Source organism: Urocampus carinirostris, chromosome 4 (genome assembly GCF_059441175.1).
Source record: "Urocampus carinirostris isolate Australia breed hairy pipefish chromosome 4, RoL_Ucar_1.0, whole genome shotgun sequence".
Classification (NCBI taxonomy): domain Eukaryota; kingdom Metazoa; phylum Chordata; class Actinopteri; order Syngnathiformes; family Syngnathidae; genus Urocampus; species Urocampus carinirostris.
Window position 1 is genome coordinate 3,429,447 of NC_142352.1, and position 22,007 is coordinate 3,451,453.

At 38.6% G+C, this 22,007-nt stretch overlaps 3 protein-coding genes and 1 pseudogene across 4 annotated transcripts in view; 1 reads left to right on the forward strand and 3 right to left on the reverse strand.

Moving 5' to 3' along the window:
* LOC148366673 (UDP-glucuronosyltransferase 2C1 pseudogene) overlaps positions 1 to 22,007 on the reverse strand; it is a 457,271-nt pseudogene that overhangs the window by 16,350 nt on the left and 418,914 nt on the right. The window lies entirely within an intron of this gene.
* Positions 2,202 to 7,319, reverse strand: LOC148366674 (uncharacterized). The gene is made up of 2 exons (XM_088333125.1): positions 7,239 to 7,319; positions 2,202 to 4,578 (listed from the first exon to the last, which is right to left on the reverse strand). The coding sequence occupies exon 2, from the start codon at positions 4,207 to 4,209 to the stop codon at positions 2,797 to 2,799; it is 1,413 nt and encodes a 470-aa protein (XP_088189251.1). The 5' UTR covers positions 4,210 to 4,578; positions 7,239 to 7,319; the 3' UTR covers positions 2,202 to 2,796.
* LOC148366675 (uncharacterized) lies at positions 8,366 to 12,783 on the reverse strand. Its single transcript, XM_088333470.1, has 2 exons — positions 12,397 to 12,783; positions 8,366 to 11,117 (listed from the first exon to the last, which is right to left on the reverse strand). Exons 1-2 carry the CDS (start codon positions 12,521 to 12,523, stop codon positions 9,658 to 9,660), a joined length of 1,587 nt encoding a protein of 528 aa, XP_088189596.1. The 5' UTR covers positions 12,524 to 12,783; the 3' UTR covers positions 8,366 to 9,657.
* LOC148366676 (uncharacterized) lies at positions 13,740 to 19,574 on the forward strand. The gene is made up of 2 exons (XM_088333475.1): positions 13,740 to 13,964; positions 17,947 to 19,574. The coding sequence occupies exons 1-2, from the start codon at positions 13,841 to 13,843 to the stop codon at positions 18,981 to 18,983; spliced, it is 1,161 nt and encodes a 386-aa protein (XP_088189601.1). The 5' UTR covers positions 13,740 to 13,840; the 3' UTR covers positions 18,984 to 19,574.

Genomic DNA, 22,007 nt, shown 5'->3' on the forward strand with positions numbered 1-22,007 from the left:
GTAAGATACAGAACTGTACTTAATCACATTTTTTAGTGGAAGTACAATGTTGGCAACAATATTCACTTGATATAATGGGAAATTATTTGAATGCAACACGAACTTTTTCTACTTTTTTTAAATTCCTTTAAAACTAATCTCATTCTGTTTATTTTTTCCGAGCTGTTACTTTTTTCTTTTTGTTCTCTATTTACTTTTTTCCTACATTTCTTTCTTAATTTTTTTCTTGCTTTTTTCTATTTTTTTCCTTCTTTTTTTCTCTTCCTTTTTTTTATCCCCTCAGCTTTTCACTACTTTTTCATTTGGGTTTTTTTTTTTTGTTCGATTCCCACCTTCCTTTAAGTCATTTTGTGCATAATTTTACATAATATTTGGTTATGTTGGGATTAAAAAAGAAAAAACAACCTGAAGAGCCGTTTAGGACCCGAAAGAGCCGGTTCCTTTTAGTGAGCCGAGCCAAAGAAGCCAGTTCTCGACAAACTCTAATAACTCTACTCAACTTCGTTCTACTTCGATTCGACTTCAAAATACTGCATTTAGGACACAACGTCAGGGGAACCCGTGTATTTTGACCTTCATGCACTGTAACTTTGACTTAAGTCGCTTCTTAATGAGTAATGTTGAGCCCTCATTTTTGTGCGCTGGCTAGATTTTCTTGTGCGCTGAGAATGTGCGAGCAGTGCGCAATTGCGCACGCGCGCAGCTTAGAGGGAACACTGGCTGTCGCTGTCATGATTACTGATGCGAGGCACCTGAGTCTGCTCCTTTGGCGCTAACTGCCTCGGACGCTGATTGGCTGCTTGTTTCTTTAATCCCCCGTCTTCCTGTCACCCATGGTCAGTCCGTCTGCGAACCTCAGCTCACGCTAGGCAAGCCTTTTCGGCCCTGACTTTCTCCTGTCCTGATTCCTTGACTACGTTTTTGCTCACCCGTCCCGGCCATCGATCTTTTTTTCCCCGCTCTCAACACTGCCTACGCTCGCCTTGGAAATTCCACTCCCGCGTCTGAGTAACCTGCTCCCCACGATCAACGATCTACGGATACTATATTCTACCCTTTCCCTGCTTCCTAATAAAACTCAGAGAAACGCACGCAAGTGGGTCCTGTCTTCATTCTGGTCCTGACAGTTGCAAGGGATCATGGATAATGCACTAAATCGTAAACCCATCCATATTCCATTCAACAGTAGAGTCGCTTTAATGATGATTGTAGCAAATAGGTTTCGAATAATGCTCACAACACAGTAAAAATATGGAGAAACATAAGATTGTTTCTGTACACAATGTTGAAAGCTGTTTTTATTGAGTTCTGGAATTAACCATTTTTAAACATACCTTAACATAGTGATTGATCATTTTCTGGTGGTACAAATGGCCTACATAGAATTAAGGGGAGAGTGTGTATTGTTTAGCGCCCCCTAGTGGTAAAAGTACTTAGATCAATGATGAAACAATAGTACCGGTAATTTGAACAATCACAAATACAGGAACTATCACATGGCACTGTCACAAAACGGCTGGTTGGTTAGTGCGCAGCCACACAGTGCGGAGTTTGCATGTTCTCCCTGCGCCTTTGAGGGGATCCTCCTGAATTCCAAAAACATGCATGTTGGGTTAATTGGCCAGTCCAAATTGTCCCTAGGTGTGAATGAGCGGGTGATTGGTTGCATGTCTCCGTGTGCCCTGCAACTGGCTGGCAACCAGTTGAGGGTGTCCTCTGCCTTCTGCCCGAAAATAACTGGGATGGGCTCCAGCACCCCCGCGACCCTACTGAGGATAAGCGGTGCAGATAATGGACGGATGGCTGGACATGAAATATCACATCTCATCTCATCTCATTATCCGTACCGCTTATCCTCATTAGGGTCGCGGGGGGGCTGGAGCCCATCCCAGCCATCTCCGGGCAGTGGGCAGGGGACACCCTGAACTGGTTGCCAGCCAATTGCAGGGCACACAGGGACAGACAACTCATTCGCTCATTCACACCTAGGGACAATTTGGACCGGCCAATCCACCTGAAATGCATGTTTTTGGAACGTGGGAGGAAACCGGAGTGCCCGGAGGAAACCCACGCAAGCACGGGGAGAACATACAAACTCCGCACAGGAAGTCTGGAGCTGGATTTGAACCCACGACAGGTTCCCATGACATGAACTGTGCCGCACAAGCGCTAACCACTGCGCCGCCGTGCTGCCCTGAAATATCACATAATCTTTTAAAATATTTGTGGTTGAGAAACTTGCATTTATTTTATATAACATGATCCTAACCTAAGGGAGGCTGACTTAATTGTCCGCCATCTTGCTGCTACAGGTACAAATAGGCTGGGCAAGAAATTGAAGAAATATTGTGCTTCATTGTCACTTTTAGACTCCTTGGTTGGTATTCTTCTTTGTGCTTTTTACAACTTTTTTTTGGTTGCACTACGATATACAGGTGACACCTAGTGGTCTAATAATACGAACTGTCCCTTTGAAATAATGTTGTTTTTTGTAAGTGTTGTTTACTTAATGACACATACACAAATGTTAATAGTAGCTTAAGTTCTTTTAATAAATATTATCTTAAAAATTAAAACGTTTAACAATAAATTAAAGTTTTTCAAAAAACTCATAAATAGGTAATTGGACCTGTCTTGGATTAAAACATGCAGATAATATTTAAAAAAATATGAACAAGAAGATGAAAAACTTTTAGGACACATGATATCTTTACATCTTGAACATACAAATAATAATGAAAAAATGACACAATAGCCAACCCACTTGCCTGCTCTTGGTGATTTATGTCTCTCTCCTTAATGTCGTTGTTTGTGTCTTATCAACTGTCTTTCTCGAATAAAACCTTGACCACAAACAAAACATGTAAAAAGTTTCTCATCAGCGTGTTTTTTTGTGTGTGTGTTCAAGTTTGTTCGAGTAGCGAATGTCCGATGACAAACTGAGCATGCGAAAGGTTTTTCTCCAGTGTGTGTTCTAGCGTGTGCCGTCAAATTTTGCTTTACTGCAAACGTTTTGCAACAAACCAGACACACAAATGGTCTCTCGCCTGTGTGTTTTTTAACATGTCTGGTTAAATGCGACTTGACAAAGAATCTTTGAGCACAAATCGAGCATTCAAAAGGTTTTTCTCCTGAGTGTCTTCTTGCGTGGATTTTCAAATGTTCTTTTTCCGAAAAAGACTTACCACATACTGAGCAAGGAAAAGGTTTTTCCCCTGAGTGTACTTTTGCGTGTTTTTTTAAATATTGCTTTTCAGAGAATCTTTTACCACAAACTGGGCAAGAAAACGGCTTTTCGCCAGAATGTGTTCTTCTGTGTATTTTTAAATTGCTTTTATGAGTGAATCTTTTATCACAAAGTGAGCAGCAAAACCGTTTTTCTCCAGTGTGAGTGCTCGAGTGCCTCGATAATGCTCCACTCTCGCTGAATGTTTTTCCGCAAACTGGACAGACGTAAGGTTTTTCTCCAGTGTGTCTTCTAATGTGCCTTTGTAATTTTACACTAGTGCAAAAAGTCTTACCACATACTGAGCAGGCAAAAGGTTTATCCCCGGTGTGTATTCTCGCATGTGTTGTTAAATTTTCCTTTCTCGAAAAACTTTTGCCACATACCAAACAGACGAAAGGTTTTTCTCCGGTGTGTGTTCTGAAGTGTGTCGTTAAATGCGATTTGCGAAAGAATTTTTTCCCACAAATCGGGCACATAGTCCGTTTTTCCACAGGGTGCGTACTCGAGTGCTTCATCAAGTGTCTCTTTTTAGGAAATCTCTGGCCACAAACTGAGCAGGCAAAAGGTTTTCCCCCGGTGTGTATTCGTGTGTGTCTCATCAAAGATGACCTGCTGACAAATGTTTTATCGCATTGAAGACACGTCAAGCGTTTGTTGTCTGTTGTTTCCTCCTTTGACTGTCCGTCGTGATGGAGAATATTTTCACAGACGTCATTGTTGTAATTAAAGTCGGAATACTCATCTTCGTCGTACTTTGACGAGTGTGACGACGTGTCATCGCCTTCTGAAAGTGGAGACAATAAGTCGTCTGTTTGTGATTCTCCATCAACTACTTCACTCTTCACGCTGATTTCGGTCAATAATGTCGTGGGTTCAAATCCAGCTCCAGACTTCCTGTGCGGAGTTTGTATGTTCTCCCCGTGCTTGCGTGGGTTTCCTCCGGGCACTCCGGTTTCTTCCCACGTTCCAAAAACATGCATTTCAGGTGAATTGGCCGGTCCAAATTGTCCCTAGGTGTGAATGAGCGAATGAGTTGTCTGTCCCTGTGTGCCCTGCGATTGGCTGGCAACCAGTCCAGGGTGTCCCCTGCCCACTGCCCGATGATTGCTGGGATGGGCTCCAGCATCCCCGCGACCCTACTGAGGATAAGCGGTGCAGCTGATGAGATGAGATGAGATGAGATGTCGTGGAGATTTCAACCGCTTTCTTTTCTTCTTTAATACAAGGAACATCCTCTTGGACTTCCTCTTGAAAATGAGAGCGATCCGGCGGTTCTTCTTTACAGTGTGTGGTCTTTGGCTTTTCCACTTCCATGAGCAGCGGCTCCAGTTGCTCTTCTTCACTGATGTCTGCAGGACAGAATAAGACAAAAGTCAACCATTCTCAGTCAATTCTCACGCGGTTACTTGATACAAAAGATCCTTTGGATACGGCGTCCCCACCTTTCTACTCTTTTTACTTTAATATGTGAAAAAAAACGCTATTTTTCAGCCTATCTTTATGGCATTCATCCCATGCCGGGTGGCCGACAGCTTTTTCAAAAAAAAAAATGCTTAATTGCTGTTAAAATTGTCAAGAAAAATTGTTCAAACCTCACATTGTTTATTTGCTGTTAATAGTGTCAATAAAATTGTTCGAAACCAAAACCAAATCTCCTGTGTGTTCACCGTATTTCAAAGCAAGTGAGACAAAGAAGTAATCTTAGTAATGATAAACAACGTTGAGAACATTTTTAGAAGGAGATTAAACGCTGCGCCTCGTGATAAACACATAATAAAGACTACTAAGAGAAAAATATTGTAATGGGATATCAGGATAAACGAGCAAAATTATTTACAAAGTAGTGACCAAGCAGAGAAAGTAAAAAAAAAAAGAACGGTATGATATAAAAACCTGCCCGGTGTTATGCCGAGAAATGCATCTCTGCCGATATTTGCATCCCCTAGCTACTATAAGCACTTTTACCTCGTTTTATCTCATTTTTATATCACTTTTCAGGAAATTATTGGCGAACATATAACCAAAACCATTTCGTCTTGCATTTGTTAGGAATGTAATCGAACGGTAATGCACACCGTATATAAATCACTTTTGAGAACTATTATGCACTCTACCATAAATAATAATAATAATAATAATAAGCTTACTATGCTGAAATAAGCTTTATGGTAGAGTGCATAACAGTTTTAATACAAGCGATTTGAGTAGAAAAAGGCAAAATAAACATGTTACCTGCTCAAAAGTTATTTATATATGTAACGGGTGTAATAATAACCTTTGTTTTATTGAAATTCCTGCTGAAATATGTGTATAGTTTTTGGTAAATGTCCTGCAATGATGAGTCCAACAGTGCCATCTGCTGGTATGGGGTGGGGTTTGGTTTTGGCTTCTGACATGTGACCGGGAGGCGGGGTTTGTTGGCAGTCCTACCAGAGAGAACTGCAATGGTAAGACACATCTTTTGGTGCTCCACAAAAGAAGTTAATTTTAAACATTATAGATAGATAGATAGATAGATAGATACTTTGTTCATCCCCGAAGGGAAATTCACATTTCCAGCAGCATCCCTGAGCTGAGAACAATCGAGAACAATCGAAAATAACATGGGAGCTGCTGGAGTGGCTGCCATTCGTGACGGCGCCGGAAGAAAAGATTCAATTTGAATCATGTACAAACAAACAAACAATTGAATCATGTACAAACAAACAAACAAACAAAATATTCATGTTTCAATAAGTGGAGTATTAATAAAATTGGGGGAAAATAATTTCTGATACTGATATAACCAGATAAAACTAATTTTAAGTTACCTGTCCAAATGAATGTTGTGCCATCTCACCTTTCCCACTCTCTCTCCTGCAGTTGACTTGCTGCTGCTCGCTCCTGAAACTAATATAACCCCAGCTGACAAATCTCTCAACATGCACGGTAATGTGATTGATATTGTCAAGCTGTTTAGGTTCACTTTCGTTTTGTTTCTGTTTTACTAAAATATTAATTCCCCTTGTAGAGATCAAAGCCAGCAGAAAAGCTAATGTTGTGACTCATCCATTTGCAGGTAAATTGTACCCGTTTTTATACTCATTATTGTTTTTATTTCTATTTTCTCATATACATTAAAAAAGGATGATGTTGGTTAAAAATTCAGACCAAAGAAAAATATGTTGAATTCATTGTAAACGTTAAAAATCCACTATACGATCTCTTGTTAAAAGTATCTTGTTAAAATGTAAAGATGTAAAAATGTATTGTGATATTCTAAAATGTATTTTATGTAAAGTGAAAAGAAAGCTCTTTGATATGCTTTATTGGCAGTCTTACCAGAGAGAACTGCAATGAGATCAAAGAGATCAAAGCCAGCAGAAAAGCTAATGTTGTGACTCATCCATTTGCAGAAATTGTAATAATAAAAACCTCATCATCCAGTCCAGCGTGAATGTGGATCTTTGGTGGGACACGTACACCTCGGTATGGTGTGCATTACCGTTCGATTACATACACAACAAATACAAAGACAGAATGGTTTGAATTGTATTACATTCCCAACAAATGCAAGACGAAGTGGTTTTGGTTATATGTTCGCCATTACATTCCCAAAAAGTGATATAAAAGTGAGATTAAACGAGGTAAAAGTGGTTATAGTAGCCAGGGGATGCAAATCTCGGCAGGGAGGAATGCCTTTCTCGGCATAACACCGGCGAGCCATTCACGAAAACGGCAGGCTCCAAATTGGATCGCGTGTCCGGTAGAAGACTCCGTGGTCCTCGTCTGTTCAACAATTTTATTCCTTGTAAATTGCAATATTAATTTATCACATCTCTACTCGAGATCACAAAAAAATGCACTCAATAGTCTACCTCACGTTGCTATCAAGTGCGTCTCTTTGTTAGCGGCTAGCAAGCTACGAAAAACGCTTCAAAGTACAGGATAACCACTAACAGATATATTTACGCTGATACCAAGAGTAAATCTATTCACTATTAGCTCAGTAAAACTATTATGTATTTACCGGCTTGGCGTTTTGCTTTGTTCAGGAATTTTTGAAGAAATTGTATTTAGTGTAACGCACGTCCAAGCGCAAACTGCAGCAACCGTGTAATGATCAGTACGCATGCGCATTAGGTCGGCCTTTAACACTTTTTAAATTAATAATAATAATAATAATAATAATAATTTCCTTTGTAATTTCATTCTTTGTAACAATGTACACAGAACGAAATGTCGATACACCTGACCCGTTGTAGCGAGTCGATGCAGCCGCAGCCAACAGAGGGCGCCGCCATTATACCAATTAGGTATGTCTCGGTCGAGGCGCGAACCAGTGACCTCCCAGTCTCAAAGCGGGCACACTACCATCTAGGCTACTGAGCTGGTGCAGGGAATACACATTTTTACAGTTGACGCAATATGAATGTATTTAAAATGATAGTATTTTGGTAAAAATCATTTTTTACCAGTTCTAAAACTGCCCATCATTGTTTTTTCACCAGTATACATTTCTAAAATGTAGAACTGTACCGTCATGATTACTGATTTGATTCACCTGTGCCCGCTCCTTTGGCGCCAAACTGCCTCGGACTCTGATTGGCTCCCTGTCCATCACCTTTTGTCAGTCCGTCTGCGAACGTCAGTGTATACTAGGCAAGCCTTTTTCGACCCTGACTCCCACCTTTCCCGTTTCTGCTCCCGTCTGTCTCCGGCTATGACCCGTTTTGATTCTGACCACGTCTGCTCTCCCGTCCCGGCTCACGACCCGTTTCTGACCCCGACCATGTTTTTGCTCTCCTGTCCCGGCTACTGACCCGTTTTCCGTTCCCGAGCGACCTGCTTCCCGCGTCCAGCAATCACCGGATCGCGGGCACAACCCTTTCTCTTTCTTCTAATAAAACTTGTGAGAAACGTAACGCAAGTGGGTCCTGTCTCCGTTCCGGTCCTGACACTGTTCTGCATTTTTCATTCGTTTAACAGGCTTCCACAAGAAGAAAAAAAAAGACTTCATCATAATTTTCACTCTAAATGGTTAAGAACAGTTTGAAAGAAAAAAAATCTACTACGACACGGTAATTTAAGCAATATGATGATTGCTGTGGGCTCGTTTCACCAAACATTCGGAGGAAAAGATGAACCATATGCAAATGATTTTCAAAAATAATTTATTATCTTGAAAATGTATTCCCCTTGATCAATGGTTTTTGGATGAAGACAAATAACGACAAGAAAAAGTATTGTATGATTGTACAGAAACATAAAAAGTAGCACCAAGTAATGCTGCTGTTTTTCGAAACAAGATTAAATACATTTCAACAAAGAAATGATCCAAGAGCAAAAAGGAACGCTAAAATCTCACAGAATGAAATAAAGAAAATTAAAGCAGGTTGTAAAAATACTGGTTAAAATAGGTTCCGTAAACCACTAAACATCATGCCACAATGACCCATGATACAGGGCGGCAGTAGCTCAGGAGGTAGAGCGCTCGTCTTGGGATCAAGGGATCCCAGTTCGAATCCCGGCTTGTCCGTGTTACATGTCGAAGTGTCCTTGGGTAAGACACTGAACTCCTATTACCCCCAATAAGCAGGTTAGCGCCTTACATGGCTGCAAGGCCGCTATTGGGAAATGTGAAGCACACTGTAAAGCGCTTTGGGAAGTCATTGACTTGAAAAGCGCTATATAAATGCAAATCATTTCATTTCATTTCATTTTCAGAACCAGTCCACAGGCTTCTGAGGTGGTCTATCTAGAGCATGGGTGTCAAACTCATTTTAACTGGGGGGGCCACACGATAGAACAAACATTTTGTCGGGGCCCGGACTAGTAGATTAAAGAGAAAGAAAAAGAGAGATAAAGAAATAAGATAAAGTGGGAGAGAAAATGAGAGAGGGTGAGACAAAAAGAAAGAGAGGGAGAGAGCGTGAGAAACAAAAGATAAAAAATCAAGAGAGAGGGGGAAAAGAAAGGGAGTGGAAGAAAGAAATCCAAAGAAAAGTAGAAAGACAGATGGAGAGAAAAGAAAGTACGAAGGGTATGAAGAGAGAAAGGGAAAAGAGAGAAAAGGAAAAAAAGGAAGTCAGAGCAAAAGAGGTTAAAAGACACAGAGAGAGAAAGAGACGAAGAGCAACAAAGGAAGAGAAAAAGAGAGACACTGAGAGTGAAAGAGACAGAGTGGGAGAAAAGGGGTGGAAAAGAGAGGGAGAGAAATAAATAAATACAAGTACAGTGTCTTTGTTAGAGGCACCTGGCTTTGGCAACATCAAGTTGACATATTTCAATCTGCTTGTTTTTCTCTTGCGCTTCTCAGAGGCCTCTTTGACACCTGTGATCTAGAGCCTGTGGGCACCATGCTGGAGAACCCTGAGCTAAACAATTTTTAAAAACATAAAGTATTTAATGTGAAACTCCTTGACAAAATTAATCACTTTGAAAACAACTTAGCTTAGATGTGTTCTTGAGTGTGTCATCAAATGTTCATTCCTATGAAACATCTTACCGCAAACTAAGCAAGCGTGACGTTTTTCTCCAGAGTGTGTCCTTTGGTGCCGAGTTAAACTAGTCTTCACGGCAAAGGTTTGACTGCAAACTGCACAAGCAAACGGTTTCTCCCCAGTGTGTGTTCTTATGTGGTTTTTCAAATCTTTATTTGAATAGAAGGTTTTTCTGCAAACTGGGCAGAGAAATGGTTTCTCTCCAGTGTGTACGATTGCGTGTTTTTTTAGGCAGCCTTTTGTAGAAAACACTTTACCGCAAACAGAGCAATCGAAAGGTTTTTCTCCCGTGTGAGTGTTTGAGTGTGCTTTAAAATGTGCGTTGTCAGGGAATGTTTTATTACAAACCAAGCAGGCAAAAGGTTTATCTCCTGTGTGGCTTTTTGTATGTACTCTTAAATGTCCATTATCAGGGAAAGTTTTACCACAAAGTAAGCATGCAAAAGGTTTTTCCCCAGTGTGCGTTCGTTTGTGGCTTGTCAATGTTTGCTTAGCAGTAAATCTTTTACCACAAACCGAGCAGACAAAGCTCTTCTCCCCAGTGTGTATTCGGGAGTGTGTTGTTAAACTTTGCTTTATTGAAAACGTTCGCCCACAAACTGTGCAACAAAAAGGTTTTTCCCCGGTGTGCGTGCGCGTGTGCATGGTTAAACTCGTTTTTACAGAAAAGGTTCGACCGCAAAATGTACAAATGTGAGGTCTTACTTTTGTGTGCAACCTCATGTGCCTTTGCAAATTTTCCATCGCAGGGAATGCTTTACCACAAACGGAGCAGACAAAAGGTTTCTCACCAGTGTGTGTCCTTGCGTGTGTGGTCAAATGCGTATTTCTGAGGAATCCTTTGCCACAAACTAAGCAGGCAAAAGGTCTTTCTCCTGTATGTGTTCTCATGTGGCACGTTAAGTGATGCTTTCGCGAAAACGTTTGACCGCAAACCGAGCAAGTGTAAGGTTTGATTCCCGAGTGTAGTCTCGTGTGTTTGGTTAAATCGGATTTGACAGAAAAAGCTTTGCCGCAAATTGAACACGCGAACGGTTTCACCCCCGTGTGTGTCGTCAAGTGTCTCTTCAAGGTTGACTTGTCAAAAAAAGTCTTATTACAACGGGGACATTTCACTCGAGTACTCGTAGCGTGACACCGCGAATCACTGTTTGAGTGTCGATCATCGTCGTCGGAGTGCGAGGTTGTGGTGTCTCTATCAGAGACCGGAGCCGAGAGGCTGTCGTCTTTCTCTGATTTCACACAAGTCAATGGAAATGCAGCAATGGAATCCTCCGGCTCTTCTTTGATTTCAGGTAGCCAAAAGTCTTTCTCCTCTTTAACAGGTGTATGATCCAGCTTTTCTTCTTCATGGTTTGGTAAAACTAGCTCCCGCTGCCCAGAATGGAAATATTTTCCACTGGTATCTGCAGATATAAAGACACAATATCCAGTTTAGGTGCCATGATTCTACTTTTGCAAATTGCAGTAGTAAAAAATTAACTTTGTAGTGTTGGGCATATGTTATGTCTCTAAGATGCCTGTCTGCTATTGGTTGACATCATATCAAATGCTAGTTTCCTATTTGTTTGCGTAATGGTATTGTTAAAATACAGATATGCCATTGGCTGAACTACCTTGCTCAATACCTTTCTCTTTCTTCAATTGGTTCAAAGTCTACAGTACAATACTGTACCTTTTGTCCTGTATTTTTTTATTATGAGTCCTTGCAATTATGCTAAAAGGAGAAGCAAAAACTAAGTCAACCATAGAAACGAAGCTTGTGATTATCAATGAATACGAAGAAAAAAAAAGCTCAGTAATGGTTTCCCTCAGTAAGGAATATGGCCGTAACCAATCGTTGATCGGGACAATAATTCAAAATAATTACGTTTTTAAATCAACAAAGTATTTTAAGGGAATGAGAATCCTTGTAAGTAAAAGTTTTAAAATGAGTTGAATTTTTAATCAGCCGTCTCCTTCCCACCTCTGCATCCACCTGCTACTCCATTGGATCAACTCCAGTAACGTTACACCAAAGGTATATCAAATGTATTTATTTTTTCTTCATTTTCGAGTATGTATTTTATGTTGTTATTTAATCATATGCACACATATTAGATAGATAGATAGATAGATAATGGATAGATATATAGATAGATAATAGATAGATAGATAGATAGATAGATAGATAGATAGATAGATAGATAGATAGATAGATAGATAGATAGATAGATAGATAGATAGATAGATAGATAGATAGATAGATAGATAGATAGATGGATGGATGGATGGATGGATGGATGGATGGATGGATGGATGGATGGATGGATGGATGGATGGATGGATGGATGGATGGATGGATGGATAGATAGATAGATAGATAGATAGATAGATAGATAGATAGATAGATAGTATCTATTAAGTAGTGCTTATATAAACTATTTTGTTATTTATGGCGTAGCGTTTGGAGCTATGTAGCAAATGTTTCTATCTCCTGATTGAGTTATTATCAACATTCAGGGTGTGGTAGACTTAATTATGAATTGTGAGTCTAGTTTTGGATCCCCCAAATGCCAACAGATGATCCCATTGTTTCTTGAATATGGTAGACAGTTATGATATTCACTTTACTCAAAAAATGAATTATTGAAATTCGTTCCAGCACTTACATGCAGGATATTATGAGAAGGAAAAGAAACATACTTGTTCCGTTGACTTCAACCCGATGTTCCAACTTGTTTTGGGTAAACAGGGAGAGACGGTGTGCCTCGTTGCCTTCGATTATATCATTATTTTCCTCCCTGCACTCTACTGTGTTGTGATCGCACATCTCTGCCACTTTTCACGTTGATCTTTTTTTAGCGGTGTTGTTATTAGCAACTTGCTAACACGCGACTCTTTGTTAGCGGCTAGCAAGCGGGGCTAAGTCAGGTACAGGAGCTCCGAAGTACAACCAGCCGTGTTTATTTGAACACGAATGTTACATTTATTCTCATCTAATATTTCAAAATAACGATTCGTGAAGTGTGTCGATGCTTTATTCAGACATATAAATATATTTCGCTCATCATTATTTAGATTCAGCGAATGATTTCCTTTGCACTTTGGAAATAACAATGCGCATGCGCGGCAGACGCCATCTCGCTAGTGTTCTACGGCTACCGCAATAAGACAAACTTTCTATGCGCTCGTAAGCGAATCCATCCATTTTGATGCGCCGCTTATACTCAGTAGAGTCGCTCCTCTGCCCTGGATAATTATCTTGGCTTGTCCCGATGATCTTAAAACTTGACCATTCCGCGGACGTTTTCCTCAAAAGTTCTTTTTTCTTTATTCCAATGTGCCCCCTGATGATGTGGGAAACGTTAGCTTTGTCACATGAGATATAAAACATTGTTAAAAAAAAGTTACATCATTTTTTTTTAAAAGATTCGATCTGCAGCCTCAGTGGAACTGTTTAAATCTAAGCTTAAAACACACTTCTACTCTATAGCATATGAATAACCTATATTTTATGTTGACAATATCTGTGTATTTTTTGCTCTCATGTAGGTTTTAGATCAGGCGATGGTGTCATAATAGTTTGTGGTTTGCAATAATCTGTGGTCTGTGCGGCCCTTTGAGACTCTTTGTGATTAAGGATGTCACAAATAAACACGACTTGACTTTCAGTCTTAAACATCTTCTAAACGCTGATTCTGAATCGTATATAGTTTTTTTCCCCATTCAGTTTCGTAAAAGGTGTTAGAATTGCAATGCAGTTATTTGTGTTCATAAATTGTTGCTTTAATTAATAGTTCTTTTTATATACATGAAAAAAAATCTTTTACGTTTTTATATTATTAATCAATATTCCGTGTTGCTGTTGACAAATAAGTCACCTGCATGAAAATCTGTTGTAAAATGAGCAAGTTATGTTTTATACTCCACGTACATACATAGCCTTAACCGTTACTTTGACCTGACCAATATGGCCGCTACGTAGGCAGGCTAGTTTTTTATAGTTCACTGCGGTCACCTATGTCTATGCTACAAAATACACTAGCTCTAACTGCGTTTTGGTTATGTAGCATTCCACTCCAACCGTGTGAAAAAGCTCTATTCAACTTGGTCAAAATATAAATCTTGAGCTTTAAATGTGAACAAAATGTGCTGCAAATGGACAGGAAAATTGGAAGAGGAGCTTCGTGGAGTGCAAGAAGAGAACGAGCGAGGACATCGACGGCTAAACGAAGCTAGCAAGCAGCTTCGATTTAAGTCGAACAGAGCAGGTTGGTCACTTTTTTTCTATTACATCTTTTGAATTTTTCTTTTCGATTCTTCGATTTCAACCTCATCTCTATTTAATGCGGCAGCTTAGAGAGGAGAATCAATTTTGTTGGGGTGGAAATAATAAATAATATACGCTCACGCGGCTCAAATATGAATGAACTTTGCAGTTGAATAGAATCAAATTGTATATTAAAAATATGAGTGTGTTAGTCAGCATTAATCATCTCCTTAGTCTCCTTAATGCACTCTCGTGCGGAAGAAACGAACAATTGTTGGCAGGTGTGGAAGTAGTTGCTTTTACTGTAATTCAAATACCTGTACATTTTTAAACTTGAATTATATAGTATTAAAACCCAGATTTACCGTAAATTCTGGACTATAAGCCGCTGCCTTTTCCCCTAACTTTCAACCCTGCGGCTTATTCAGTGATGCGGCCAATTTATGTAATTTTTCTAACGGCCGCCAGCGGCGCTCGCGTGTTGCTACCATTAACTGCCCTGTCAAAGCTATATTATTATTATTAAAGCTTTGAAAACTCTCTCGGGGTACCGTCTTTCTTTGTAAATGGATAATATGTATTTGCAACTGTATATTTTTGTAATATATTTATTTGTATTTATTTTAGACACTTATTCTGATATGTTTTGCACGGGTGAACGAAAAATGAGGGGCGGAACAAACGCTGGGTGCCGAGTTTAAGTGGGGACCGCTAAAGGTGAGGGACAGAAAAAAGAAAGAAAGAGTTGCGTGAGTAATTGTGTTCATCTGACATATTTTTCCCACCCTTACCTTTGGAAATATACACTTTTTTCCTTGGATTACTTTCAATGGGACCCGGACTCTGCAGGTCTGCATCAAACATTAAGTACCGGTATCATTTTCCGTTCATTTTGCCGGCTGTGATTTTTGGACTGTGAACTTTAATGAAGGACATTTAGTTTCAATCGCGGGACTTGAAGTCGGGTTTGGGTTAATTTTGTGTTTGTGTTACATGTTTAAATGTGGGCGCATGCGGCTTATATACAGGTGCGGCTTGTGTATGCACAAAATCGGTTTTCCCCTTAAAATGTGGTGGGTGCGGCTTATAATCAGGTGCGCTCTATAGTCTGGAATTTACGGTAATCTCTGTCGTTGGGTTACTTACCCCAGTCATCCTTCGACTTGGTTGGTGTGGAGTTGATTTACAAATGAGCCTTAATATGACCTTAAATGAAACCTTAATAATAAGAATGAACATAGCTTTCCCACGTACATGCATTCAATAAACAATACAAATACGTCGGGGCGTCTGTGCACGACTGCATACATCTAAGACATTAATAGAAACAAAAATACAAAAAACGGGACATCACTCAACATGCTGCACATTGTGGCGTGGTTGCATTGAAACATGTTGCATTGTTTCAAGCTGCATTATTTTACTGTTCATTAGTGCTTTTTTAATCATCATTTAGCACAACTTATATACATCTATTTACAAAAATAGTTTGTAAAAGCAGCTCCTATATTTATCAAAATATGAACTTTTACCCAAACTGATATTGGGCACAGCTTACCTTCAGCACAGGGTGATAGAACTGAAGGTACGGCAAGCGCAGAAGCCCATAAAGTGCCAAACGGAAAAGACAGTCGCACACACTCATGGCTTAACAAATGAATGCGGTATCAGAGTTTTAACAGTAATGCTACAAAAACACAGATTTTGTGAGAATTCAAAAAAAACTCAAAACAATCAACTTTCAACTCCGTTACACCAACAAAGAGTCAAAGTGTATTACCGGACCACTCCACAAGGCGGCGCACTTCGTAGTTTTGGTTAAGAACTGCTTTTCAATCGTTTGTACTTTTCATGTTCAAACGTGTCAGAACATTCATGAACATTACAGTCATCGATTGAAATCCTTATCTCATTGAATAACCTGTCAGAAAAGCTAGCAAATCCTAAGAATCTACCATTGTTGACTACGCCGGTGTATAACAAATTCCGAAAGACGCATTTTCTGTGAAACATAAAAAATAAAGTTGCATTAAATTGATTGTTAATAAAACGTTGACTGTAATCGTGTTGGTCATTCAATTTCTTTGGTGATTTACAGTGAATACCGCCATGTGGTAGACAATTGCAGTAACCACGGTTGTATTCTCATTTAGAACGACTTTCCTGTTCAGTTAGAGTTTATTGCATCCTCAATTCATTTTTTTTTGTCATTACCCCCTAGAAGAACACCTCATGTACGGAAGTTCATATTAAAATATATATACAATTAAATATAAAAAGATGGTTTTGCCTGAACATGTCAAACTTTACAATACTGAAAAATAAAAAGACATCAAACCAATAAATGATAATGCATCCACATACCTGTCAACCTGTACGGTTTTGCCGTACGAATTACCTTTTCTCTGCATTTTAAGACGAGTACGACGTACAAGGAAATCTGGACGGAAAAACGCAAATTTGTCAATCGCATGCGTCTGCCGCCTGGGGATTTCCCATCATGCATCATTCCGAAAAAAAAATTAAAAAAAATATGGTGTACGATTATTTTGTATTTTGTATAGGAAAATACGACAGTTTGTACGGACATGGAGCCGTGGAGGTTGACAGGTATGCACCCAGACAGATCACTAACATTAACCCGGGAGCAAAATATGTAAAAATGCATTAACCTGCTAAAAAAAATATCTAAAATAATTTGTTTTTTTGTTGTTGTTTTTTTAATGAAAGGTGATTTCTGGGTTAATGGCTACAATACGTGCATAACATTTGGGGTGGGGAGGGTTGCAATAATAAAATGGCACATATATTATATCAACTGTATTATAAACAACTGCATATTCATGTTAAAGAAAAAAATAATGTATGTTCTTCTATGGAAGGAAGTGCTTGTTAGAATAAAATCTGAGAAAAGGTTATTTTTTTAACTTAAATTTGTTATTGTATCATGCTCCAGGAATTGTTGTGTATATATATTGTTTTTCTGTAGCTTATTTCTAATTGGAGAGTGTTGTTAATGGGTAAGATAATTTTACACTTTGTTTTATTGTATTTAAATCCAATTTTGTTTAGAAATATATTTCATAAAATTGCAATTATGATATATTTCTTTGTAGGAAATTGAGCTCACTTTTGCTAAAATAGAAAAAAAAATGTCTTCTGATTGTGTCCAAAAGTTTCTTTCATTTACTGTTCTTGTTCTGGGATTTAATATGCAGAAATGTGTCTTTTTTCCTGTTTAAAATTAAAGATTATTGGCAGAACAATAAGGAAATATTGATTTATTTATCTGGTCGTATTGAAACATATTTGTTGCGCCATTTTGGAAAATTTTCAATATTTCATCAGTCCAGCCCAAATATTTAATTTGAGCCTCCATCCATTTGACATTGACACTCCTGCTATAGATAAATGGATAGATGGATGGATGGATGGATAGATAGATACTTTATTCATCCCCGTAGGGAAATTCACACTTCCAGCAGTATCCTTGTGTTAAAAAAATAAAAGATATAGAATACAAAAATACCCAATATAACGTGTTAATAAAGAGCATTTAAATAGTGTTACGAAAAATACACACTGTAATAAAAATAGGGTAATATGCAAATGTGGGGTTGGGGTTTAATGTGGGCTTTTACTCCCCCGGGTGGAGGAAAAGAGCCTCATGGCATGAGGAAGAAATGATCTCCTCAGTCTGTCTGTGGAACAAGACTGTGACAGCAGTCTGTCGCTGAAGCTGCTCCTCTGTCTGGAAATGATGAGTTAATTTCTGTAATGATCTTGAGGATGATTTCAAAGGATCTTTAATTTCAAACCTGTGTTTAAAAATCAAGTAATGGAAAAATATGTGCATGGAAATTTAGGTCTTGAGTTTCTTTGTTTATTGGGTTGAGACCATCTATGTCAGTCTTAAAGATACTCAAAAGCATTGCAATTTAAAACTGTGATTTGACACATTTATGTGTATCTTGTGTCCGCAGACATCAGTGAAGAGAATCTTGTTTCTTGGCAAAAGGAGACAAATTTCCCTGACGTTAAAAGGGAGGAAGAGGAGTTTTTAGAGATGGTTGACGTTCAAAAGGAGGAAGACAATTTGGAGTTAGTTCACGTTAAAAAGGAGGAGGAGGACTTGGAGCCTGTTTACATTAAAGAGGAGGAACATTTGACAGGGTTTCTCGTGACTGGGGCCTGTTTAACCTCCGAAGATCAAGGTCAATATGAAGAGAACAATGAGAAGGTGTCTTCAAGCAGAAGTTCCCAACGACATGCCACAACAGATGATGACGACACGTCCGACTCTGCACACAATGATGGCGATAACACATATAACAAATGTTCGCAGTGTGGGAAAACCTTTCGGTACAAGCGTAATTTGAAATCCCATATAATTGTCCATACTGGTGAAAAACCTTTTGCCTGCTCAATTTGTGGTCAGAAATTCACCCAAAAATCAAACTTAAAAAAGCACGCAATAACCCATAGTGGTGAAAAACCTTTTGCCTGCTCCATTTGCGGTCAGAAATTCACCCAGAAATCACACTTAAAAAGGCACACAAAAACCCACACTGGTGAAAAACCTTTTGCCTGTTCAGTTTGCGATCAAAAATTCAGCTGGGAAGAAAACTTAAAAAGCCACACAAGAACTCACACTGGTGAAAAACCTTTTGCCTGCTCGATTTGTGGTCAAAAATTCACTGAGAGGGGGAACTTAAAAAGACACACAGTAACCCACACTGGTGAAAAACTTTTTTCTTGTTCAGTTTGCAGTCAAAAATTCAGCCAGAGATTACACTTAGAAAACCATACAAGAACCCACACGGGTGAAAAACCTTTTGCCTGCGCAGTTTGCGGTCAAAAATTCACCCAGAAATCACACTTAAAAAACCACACAAGAACCCACACTGGCGAGAAACCTTTTGCCTGCTCCGTTTGCAGTCAAAAATTCAGCCGAAAAGGAAGTTTGAAAAGACACACAAGAACCCACACTGGTAAGAATCCGGTTTCTTGTTTAGTGTGAGGTCAAGATTTTCATGTCAGGTTAAAGCTGAGTCACAAGTATGCTGGTGAGAATGGATTACTCCACAAAATGAATTTTTTTTTTTAGTTTAAATTGGATTTTAAATGATCTTTCTGCTGGATATGAGCTCCTAGGTTTGATTTACATTGAAGAAATGTCAGCTGCCACCGAATGGACACTTATGCGTACTCTTGACGTCAGTGTCTTGTCTCAAATTTACTCAACCTAGTTTATAATTGTGCTAGTTTTAAAATTGTTTTTTTTCTGCACATGTGTTGCAGATAGTATACGTTGAGTGAATGATTATATAAAGTATACATAATGGGAATTTTGAATGATAACAGTAATTACCACAATGTTCTTTCAGAACACATGCTATCATTTTGGAGTTGAATTAATATGAATGATCTATTTACAAGATTTATTTTAAATCTGACAGTGATCAAATGACTCTACAATGTCCCTATTTGTTTTACCTGAAATAAACGCATGATGACTTTTTAGGTTAATTTCAGTATACTGTATGACATATAAGTGTGAGTATGTGATCCTCTTTGAAGATTAAAATTTGTTTTCAACCGAATACGACTCAACAACATACATTTAAATTTGACTAATAATCAAAATGTCATTAGTTCATTTGTTGATTTATTTTGTTTTCAAAATGGAATCTTTGTGTGAAGTGTCCATGTTTAGGGGACTGTATTTTACCATAAGTCCTTGTTTTTGGGTTTGAATTATATATTTATGTCTTGACTTGACTGCAACATTGTTTCTGAAATGAAAAGAAGAAGAATAAATTCTCCAATGCATTCCTTTTTTTTCTCAAGTAAGAAAGAATACTGTGCTGAAAAAAACAAAAGACAGTCTCCTTTTTTGTTTACTGTCAAACTCGTGTCTCTTGGGCCAAATGTGGCCCACTACAGTATTTTATGTGGCCTGCAAGAGTTTCAAATGTCTGAACATCTCAAAAGAAATGGGTTGAAAGAATGTTTTAACCATAAACTACCTTTCCCACAATGCCCTTCAACTACAATACTGGCGTGTATTTCCATGATTTATATGGAGTTTAAGAAACAAAGTTAAAAAAAAAATCATTTAAAATAGTTCACGGGATTTACCCCTCAAAAGTGCTCATTGCAAAAAGGTTTAACAAAGATATTAATGTAAATGTCCATTTTTTTCCGCTGACCCTGAAACCAACCACATTTATTTTGGCTCTGTCCTAAGGTGAAAATATTCTGCTCTGAAATCTGTTATCTCATTGTTAATAAGATTGACCATATATTCCAAGTATTTTAGAAATATATTGCACTTGGAATATATGACTGGGAGACATATGAATTAAAGCCAAACGAAACCTTTATTGTCAATCTTATCATGACAGCAAAATTCTACATTCACCAATGCAAAATCACTGGTAAATAAATCTCTTACTGCTTTCCAATGTGAAGTAAAACAATTCATTCTATCCATTAAGCTTTCCCTCAACCGCAAAACCAATAATATTTGCAAACATTTTGGTACTTCTTAGTAACTTTCTGTTTCCCCCCTGGCAAGTTTCTTTGAGTGTACTGTTAATGCAACATTGATGTATGATTGTCGTATGGAAATGTTTATGCATTTTCTTCAACACAGCATTATATATATATATATATATATATATATATATATATATATATATATATATATATATATATATATATATATATGTCATGTTTATTTGTATAGCCGTTTATCACAAAGAGTCTCAAAGGGCTGCCCAGTCCACAGCTTATTGCAAACCACAGACTATTATTACACCATCCCCTGATCTAAAACCTTCATGGGGGTAAGGAAAAACTCAAAAACCTCAACATGGGGAAAATGAAGAAACCTTGAGAAGTGACCGCACATGAGGTAATCCCCCTTCCAGGATGACCAGGCTGAAATGGATGTTGCAATGTGAAATAATACACAGATATTGTCAACATATACTGGACTGTCTCAGAAAATTAGAATATTGTGATAAAGTTCTTTATTTTCTGTAATGCAATTAAAAAAACAAAAATGTCATACATTCTGGATTCATTACACATCAACTGAACTATTTCAAGCCTTTTATTATTTTAATATTGCTGAATTTGGCTTACAGCTTAAGAAAACTCAAAAATCCTATCTCAAAATATTAGAATATCATGAAAAAGTATACAAGTAGGCTATTCAACTAATCACCTGAATCATCTAATTAACTCGAAACACCTTGCGAGGTTTCCTGAGCCTTAAAAACACTCAGCTTGGTTCAGTAAACTAAATCACAAGTATGGGGAAGACTTCTGATCTGACTGCTGTCCAGAGGACCATCATTGATACCCTCCATCAGGAGGGTAAGACACAAAAATAAATTTCTCAAAGAGCAGGCTGTTCACAGAGTGCAGTTTCAAAGCATATCCACAAAAAGTCTGTTGGAAGGGAAAAATGTGGCCGGAAACGCTGCACAACCAAGAGAGATGACCGCAGCCTTAACAAAATTGTGAAGAAGAGCCGCTTCCAGAATTTGGGGGAGCTTCAAAGACAGTGGGCTGAAGCTGGAGTCCAGGTATCAAAAGCCACAGTTCACAGACGTGTCCGGGAAATGGGCTACAATAGCCGTATTCCCGTGCTCAAGCCACTTCTGAACTCAAGACAACGGAAGAAGCGTCTGACTTGGGCTATGGAGAAGAAGCACTGGACAGTTGCAGAGTGGTCCAAAGTCCTCTTTTCAGACGAAAGCAAGTTTTGCATTTCATTTGGAAGTCAAGGCGCCAGAGTCTGGAGAAAGGCTGGAGAGGAGCAAAATCCAAGTTGCTTGAAATCCAGTGTGAAGTTCCCACAGTCAGCAATGGTTTGGGGAGCCATGTCAGCTGCTGGTGTTGGTCCACTGTGTTTCATCAAGTCCAGAGTAAATGCAACTGTGTACCAAGAGATTTTAGAGCACTACATGCTTCCATCTGCTGAAAAGCTCTATGGAGATGAGTATTTCATTTTCCAGCATGATCTGGCACC